Genomic DNA, 6,635 nt, shown 5'->3' with positions numbered 1-6,635 from the left:
AAAAAAAAAAAAAAAAAAAAAAAAAAAACTAGAATGATTTAAAAAAAAAAATCATATTATTATTATTATTATTATAATATGAAGATATTTTATTAAGATATTTTGGGACAAAACTGGGTTTCTATTTTGCAACCGCCATTTCCTTAGCAATGTCGGCCAGATCACAATGCTAATCGCCGATCGCGCCATCCTCTCCAAAACCCTTTTCGCCTCTTGAGCTTTGAATTTATGGCGCAAAGTGACTTCCTCCGGCCGCCGATGAAAGCAAGGAAGAAGAAGAAGAAGCGAGAGAGTGTCTCGGATGAACAAGGGCAACAAAATGGAACCCGTAATGAACTTCTCCAAGATCCTTTCGAGGTTTTAGGTCCTGATCTATTAATGACGATACTTAGCTACGTTGATGCACGCAGCGTGGCACTTTCTCTCCTTGTCTCTCGATCTTGGTACGCCGTGGCTTCCAGCGATCGCCTATGGAATTCGAAGGTCAGCGTCTTCACTCCGTTAATTCGTTTATGTTATGGTGCTTGTGATTAAATTCGATTCTCTGGAATTGGATTTTGGTATTTGATCTTCTGTTGGTTGTGGTAATTGTTTTCCCTGTGCAAATGGAGTCGTTCACTCGTTTTTGCAATTAGAAAATCGTTTCGTTTGTGTCGAACCGAGGTCCTTATTCTGTGGCTTTCACTTCTATTTTGTTTCACGTACTTATCTTCTCTCTCGTCGGATTTGAATCTTAAATTTATGTAGCCTGTGGTTTTTTCTGCTGAATTCAGCTTTTTCTACCTAGATTGATCATAACAAACTGCAGTTAGTGGATTTTTTGTTCGACCTCTCATGTTAATTTGAATTATTTCTCTCGGTTGTTGAAAACTCATCTTCAAATCATTTCCTCGACTCTTTCTAAGAGTGATATCCACATTTCTATGGTAAAAAGTGTTCCAAGCCTGTTAAAATTATGAGGTAGATAATCAAAATCGATGCAAGTGTTTCTGGGAGAAGTATGTCAAGAAAACAAGTGCTGTACTTACTAGAAAAGTCATTCCAAGATGCGGAAGCTTGACATCATGAAATCCTTAGTAGAAATTCTGAGGTTATCCTATCTTGGTTTCACCCTTCGATAGATACGAAATTGTATGTGCATAGTTTTGACCTATATCCGTCTCTATGTTCCTGCCCAGAAGGTGTGTGTATTTTACAACACAATGTCAAGTGCTTGTGTAGGTGTGTTCGAAAGATGCATTGTAGATTATTTTCTAAAATTCATGTCTTCTTTTAAGCTTTTAGAAAATATTTGGAATTTGAATATACGTTTTAACTTATTTGTTTAGATGCAAATATTAGATGTTATATGAACAAGGATTGAAGTTGAAGCCAAGAAATTCACATCCTTCTTTCTGGATAGCTCATTCCTGGTTATGCCAGGGGATAGTTATGACTGCCTGTCATGTGTATGTTATTAGACACTGGGATAGATGATTTAAAATTCTACAAATTTTAAAGGGTGTAGCTGCAAAAAAACTAACGTTCTTTACTGTTTACTGTAAAATTGAACATTTGGTAAGCAAGTTTATTGTATTTTCTCTTAGTGCATGGAACTGTGGCTCGGGAAAGCACATATCCCTAGATTGGCACGAACCCGAAGTTTTTCAAGGCTGGCTGCCTATTCGTTATCCATCATGGATGGCAAACGAGTTAAGTTTCTCTCTCCACCCCCAAGCAATAGTTTCGGGAGTATGTCGTTCCATATACTTATATATGTGTGTTACTCCATGTATAGTCGTGTGAACGCAGTTGGGATGACAAAGTGCATCTACTGAATCTCGTCATCAATAATTTAGAAAAAAGAATATGTTCTACACATGTACTCCCAAGCATGGCATAGTGAGAAGCATGTATTACTTTGATATCGTTTTTCATGGGTTTAACTTCTTGTATCAGACTCGCATTATGAGGGAGGATTTATGTGCTCATGCCTGGCAATTTCACTTCAATAAGGTATGTTGGTCTTTTATGCAGTCATCAAACATTGTTTCTGGACGCTAACCATCATGTAATGAATTAGATAATATGAAACCTGGTTAGGAGAGGAGGATATTGAAGTTCTAAATTAACTGGATGAATTCTTTTACGTTTGTGTTTTATGATTGATTAAACCTGCTTATGTTATTACATATTTTCTACACATTTGAGTACCTTTTATCTTTTCTACACCATTCCTTAGGCATCTTACGAAGATTCATGGTATCTACATCTAATTTTATCCTCGTCTTAGTTGCACACCAACTATATGGTTTCCATCACAAATATTCATAATTTATTTTAAGTGTGCCCTACTCACTGGGAGAGGTTAGATGGCTGGTGGTGGATATTTTAGCAATACAAATTTCATGGATGATCCTCACAGCTTAGATAGCCATGCTAGTGATTGTGTTAAAAAAAACATCTAACATGCACCCCAAAAAAAAAAAAAAATTCCCATACCACTTGGATTTGGAACTGTCTATGGAGCATGATAATCGTATATAATGCGTCTATTTTCAAATTTGTGTGGTGTCATGGCCGTGTCTATGTTTCTTCGTGAAATGTCTGCTGGTACTCACAATATTGATGGCCGTACTAGTGATTTAGAGGGTATATCCCAAAAGGTGTCTACTGCTTGATCCTGAATACCTTTTGAGAAGTACAATTGCATGGTTCTATTATCATGCTCGAGTGCAGGCTGGTTTTAGTCCAAGCTACCAATTTTCTGCTTAGATGCAAATGTATCTAAAGTTATAATGTGCAACCGACTGAACATCCACGTCCAAATCTTTAAGGCACCTTTCCTGATGAGGGGCAAATTGATTCATAATGTCTGGTGAGTTAATTTCTGTTCCCTTCAGGAAGCTCCCATATACTGGCGGAATCTTGATCCGTATTGGCAAGGCAGCCACCCTCTGATGCGCCGATATTTCCATCCCGATGGGAGCCAAACTGCTGATCCTGATGATAGAGTATGGGGTGGGCATGAATGCTGCTTTTCCACGGTTACAAGTTTCATCGGCGATGGGGAGATCAGAGAACACTACGTGAGGATAAACAGATGGCCAAGAATGTTTGTGTCAAGGAATGAAGATTGGAGCTGGAAGATGTCGAATCATTTCACCTCGTACTCAAGCATAGCCGATGCTGACAAGGATAGCGGGACGGGGCCACTCTAACAGCTGGTGAGAAAAATGCTTGTTTGCTCTTTCTAGTAGAGGCTGTCGTTTTACTGATAACAGAATTTTTGGTAGTATGCGAAAGGAATTGGTGTTGGGTTAGGATCACATTTTCTTTTGATCCTCTGCACAGAATTGGGAGTTGACTTTGGTTTTTTTCTGGGAAAATGTAAGTATATGTTTCTTACTAGCAAGCATTAGGATTTGAAATTAATAAGTTAAGTGAATTTGTTTTTCTCAAGTCATATACTTGTTAATATCACTTGTCATTCAGATATACATTAAACTTTTGGGGCCTATGTTATGTCTGGAACCTTAACTCGTCTTAAATATTAATTTTAGCATTATAGAGGTTTCTTAATAAGTCATGCCTATATTCATGTATATGTTATATACAATATTCAAGCCATTATTAACATATGAGTAGTCAAAAGTTAAAGAGTTCTCCACTGCCGCTGCTCGTACAGGCGCTTGTATATTCCGGCCAACTTGTCGGCGTCCGGCAGGTTATCTCTGATCAGAGCAGCTTTCTTTAAGTTATGGGTCCAAGCGTACAAGCCAGGGAATTCATCGCATGCACAATTCCTCCGAACTCCAAATCCAGGGTGCCGATCTCCTCTCCGGTGAAGAATTTCTTGTCGCCAAGGCATTGTTCTTAGGAATTCGATCGCCTCTGCCCTAGCTTTCTTCACCGCTGCGGGAACCGATTAATCAATGTTTAGTTAGATACTTCAGAAATTTAATTCACCACATAGACACAAACTTATAAATGTTCTAATTAAGCCGATTTGAGTATAAAAAAAATACGTTCAAACTCAACTAATCTCACGAGACAACAGTGTATCCTTACCTCAATTGGGCCGTGCGGCTGTGCAGCGTGGACGGGCAGAGGTCGGGGATCATAAAGAAGAAGCAAGTCCCTGACATTGATGTATTTGGATTGGTTAAACCCTCCACACTGAATAACAGCTATCTTCAAAGCCCTGCAGCTTACCTACTCAACAATGGAAATTCTGAAAATAATGGCCAAAGCTAAAGCTAATTCGAAGAACTGAAGAACAGAATCCAACAACTTCACCATTTTTGGTGGTTCAGAGCAACTCCAACATCCAAGATTGACTAATATTTTCAGCACTACATAAGGAGTAGAGTTCGTACCTATTTGCATATCACCACAAGAATTGTGATCTGAGAGTTCATACGGACTCTGCAACATGTTCAGGCAGTCATCTTTCTCAGCCTTCCTTGCAATGGCAATCATCGTGGTGCATTTTGTTGCGTGTAAGTCTGCCGATGCCGGGGGACACGAACCGGTGCTTGAATTTTATATGCATGACATTTTCGGTGGTGGCAGCCCAACGGCGAGACCGATTACTGGCCTGCTGGGGAACATATACACTGGTCAAGTACCCTTTGCAACACCTATAGACTTCCTTCCCCCAGATGATGGTATTGCAATCCCAAATGCCAATGGTGCTCTCCCTACTGTTAATGGCATCAATGGGATCCCTCTAGGGACTGGCTTGTCTGGCACTACTTTTGCTGGAAATCCCAACCCACAAAATATACCCCACACCCAATTGGGACCTGATGGGTTGGGACTAGGCTTTGGAACGATTACCGTCATCGACGACATCTTAACCATCGCACCAGAGTTGGGCTCGCAGTCAATTGGCAAGGCACAAGGGGTGTATGTGGCTAGTTCAGCTGATGGAACTACGCAGATGATGGTATTTACAGCCATGGTTGAAGGAGGAGAATATGGTGACAGTCTCAACTTCTATGGAGTATACAGGATTGGTAGCCCCTCGTCGCATTTGTCAGTGACTGGAGGAACAGGCAAGTTCAAGAACGCACGTGGGATTGCAGAGGTGCGGTCGCTCATTCCTCCAGGCCAGCACGTCACAGATGGAGCAGAAACATTGCTGAGGGTCATCGTGCATCTAAGCTACTGAAAACCGTGGTCTGTAGTTCCTATCAAATGCATCTGCAAGCTAAAACAAGTAATCTAGTTTTATGAAATTCATATATTTCTCAGTTGTAATTCTTTTGTAATCATACAATGAATGAACTTAGTTGGATTTGATGATCAAATTTAAAAGGGAATACTAAACTGCATCCAATTATTACTAGCGCAATATAAAGATGATAAGGTAATCCATTTGGAGACTTCTCACTGCCAAAACATAAAAGATCTATAAATAGTGAGGAAGAAGAAGAGGTATCGGTTCCTTTGAGAGTCAAATGCATCTCGGATTCACTAAACTACAAAGCAAGGCAAGAAAATCAGTTCTACACAACAAATTCTTGAAGATGGCGTTGATTACAGCAACTACCGAAGCAGTTAGCATGGTTACAGGTCAAATTCACTGTTTATGTTAAATAATCTAATGGAAGAGAAATTCCGAAGACTAGTAGAGTTTTGATTTTAAATGATAATTCAATAAATCATTAGACGAGACATTGGATATTTAAACAATTGCTCAACCGGAATCAACTGGAATTATAGAAAAAATGCCTCATGGAAGATAACATGGTTAGATGAACTGGTATTAACTCAAATCAGAAAAATGAGAAACAAAAATGAATTTAACTCACGTTTTAGATGAACTGGTATCAACAGGTCCACTACTGGAAATAACATGGTGTCCCCGTGCCTGTATCCATTGGATCCAATACTTACATTCGACGAATGTGCTCTGATTTATCCATGCGTCCAGTTCAATCTCGTAACTCTTCTACATTTCACTGTAAGCAACGTACTCATTACTCGCTCAATATGCTCACAAAATGGAAAGAATGCGCATTCGAAAAGATTAAGTTATTCGGAAACATAATCATCCGTAAATTACTCGAAGGAACTCGCAAACAACCAGTTTCACTTAACAATGAGCAACTAATCTACCTATGATGCGAACTCTCAGCATTTGGAAATCGCAAAATCAAAATCAAAACCAGATAATTAGAGAGAAACAGAGGAAATGCAAGAGAAAATTACGCGATTTCAGTACGGTTATGGCAATTACAGTGCCAGAAGCAGAACAACTCGGCAAAGAATCGAGCAAAGGCGAGAAGGGAAGCTTCTTCCCTGTTGAAACGAACGGCGAACGAACCACCAATCCTTCCATTTCTCGTTCTCTTTTCCTTCCTAAAACTTCATATCCACCTACAGTAAAACCATAATACTCGCCGGGCGGCGCGGTTGAACCGGAGAACAGCTCCGAGAAGTTGAATCCCCGCCAAAAATCGGAATCTGAATCCGAAATTGCCACGTCGCAGTTGCAGAGATAAAATGGGATGATTCTCGAATTTGTAAAACGAATTTCATCTGCATTCAATCCTAAGTGATAGCAAATATATGAGACCATTAAGTGATTATTGGGCCTGGGCTTTAGATACAACCCAATAACACTCTTTTGGGCTTGAAATTTGGGC

General features: G+C 39.7%; 3 protein-coding genes across 3 annotated transcripts; 2 read left to right on the top strand and 1 right to left on the bottom strand.

Moving 5' to 3' along the window:
- Nucleotides 1-115: 115 nt before the first annotated feature.
- LOC111432022 lies at nucleotides 116-3,499 on the top strand. Its single transcript, XM_023068813.1, has 4 exons — nucleotides 116-483; nucleotides 1,587-1,691; nucleotides 1,939-1,995; nucleotides 2,883-3,499. The coding sequence occupies exons 1-4, from the start codon at nucleotides 229-231 to the stop codon at nucleotides 3,198-3,200; spliced, it is 735 nt and encodes a 244-aa protein (XP_022924581.1). The 5' UTR covers nucleotides 116-228; the 3' UTR covers nucleotides 3,201-3,499.
- A 583-nt stretch (nucleotides 3,500-4,082) lies between these two features.
- Nucleotides 4,083-5,187, top strand: LOC111432021 (dirigent protein 18-like). Its single transcript, XM_023068812.1, has one exon. The coding sequence runs from the start codon at nucleotides 4,415-4,417 to the stop codon at nucleotides 5,153-5,155; it is 741 nt and encodes a 246-aa protein (XP_022924580.1). The 5' UTR covers nucleotides 4,083-4,414; the 3' UTR covers nucleotides 5,156-5,187.
- A 661-nt stretch (nucleotides 5,188-5,848) lies between these two features.
- Nucleotides 5,849-6,568, bottom strand: LOC111431826. The gene is made up of 2 exons (XM_023068527.1): nucleotides 6,199-6,568; nucleotides 5,849-5,948 (listed from the first exon to the last, which is right to left on the bottom strand). Exons 1-2 carry the CDS (start codon nucleotides 6,566-6,568, stop codon nucleotides 5,905-5,907), a joined length of 414 nt encoding a protein of 137 aa, XP_022924295.1. The 3' UTR covers nucleotides 5,849-5,904.
- Between the last annotated feature and the right edge of the window lie 67 nt (nucleotides 6,569-6,635).

This window comes from Cucurbita moschata, unplaced genomic scaffold (assembly GCF_002738365.1).
Source record: "Cucurbita moschata cultivar Rifu unplaced genomic scaffold, Cmos_1.0 Cmo_Scf00037, whole genome shotgun sequence".
NCBI classification, from domain to species: domain Eukaryota; kingdom Viridiplantae; phylum Streptophyta; class Magnoliopsida; order Cucurbitales; family Cucurbitaceae; genus Cucurbita; species Cucurbita moschata.
The sequence above is the reverse complement of the archived record's forward strand: the minus strand, read 5'-3'. Positions and strand labels throughout refer to the sequence as shown.

What these genes read in the sequence shown, in the direction of transcription:
- LOC111432022 (XM_023068813.1), top strand. Translation starts at nt 229, where the DNA reads ATGGCGCAAAGTGACTTCCTCCGGCCGCCGATGAAAGCAAGGAAGAAG. An exon ending in ATCGCCTATGGAATTCGAAG is followed by an intron (nt 484 to 1,586) that starts GTCAGCGTCTTC and finishes ATTTTCTCTTAG; the next exon opens with TGCATGGAACTGTGGCTCGG. An exon ending in GGCAATTTCACTTCAATAAG is followed by an intron (nt 1,996 to 2,882) that starts GTATGTTGGTCT and finishes TGTTCCCTTCAG; the next exon opens with GAAGCTCCCATATACTGGCG.
- LOC111431826 (XM_023068527.1), bottom strand. Translation starts at nt 6,568, where the DNA reads ATGGTCTCATATATTTGCTATCACTTAGGATTGAATGCAGATGAAATT. An exon ending in CATAACCGTACTGAAATCGC is followed by an intron (nt 5,949 to 6,198) that starts GTAATTTTCTCT and finishes CGTTGCTTACAG; the next exon opens with TGAAATGTAGAAGAGTTACG.
- LOC111432021 (XM_023068812.1), top strand. Translation starts at nt 4,415, where the DNA reads ATGTTCAGGCAGTCATCTTTCTCAGCCTTCCTTGCAATGGCAATCATC.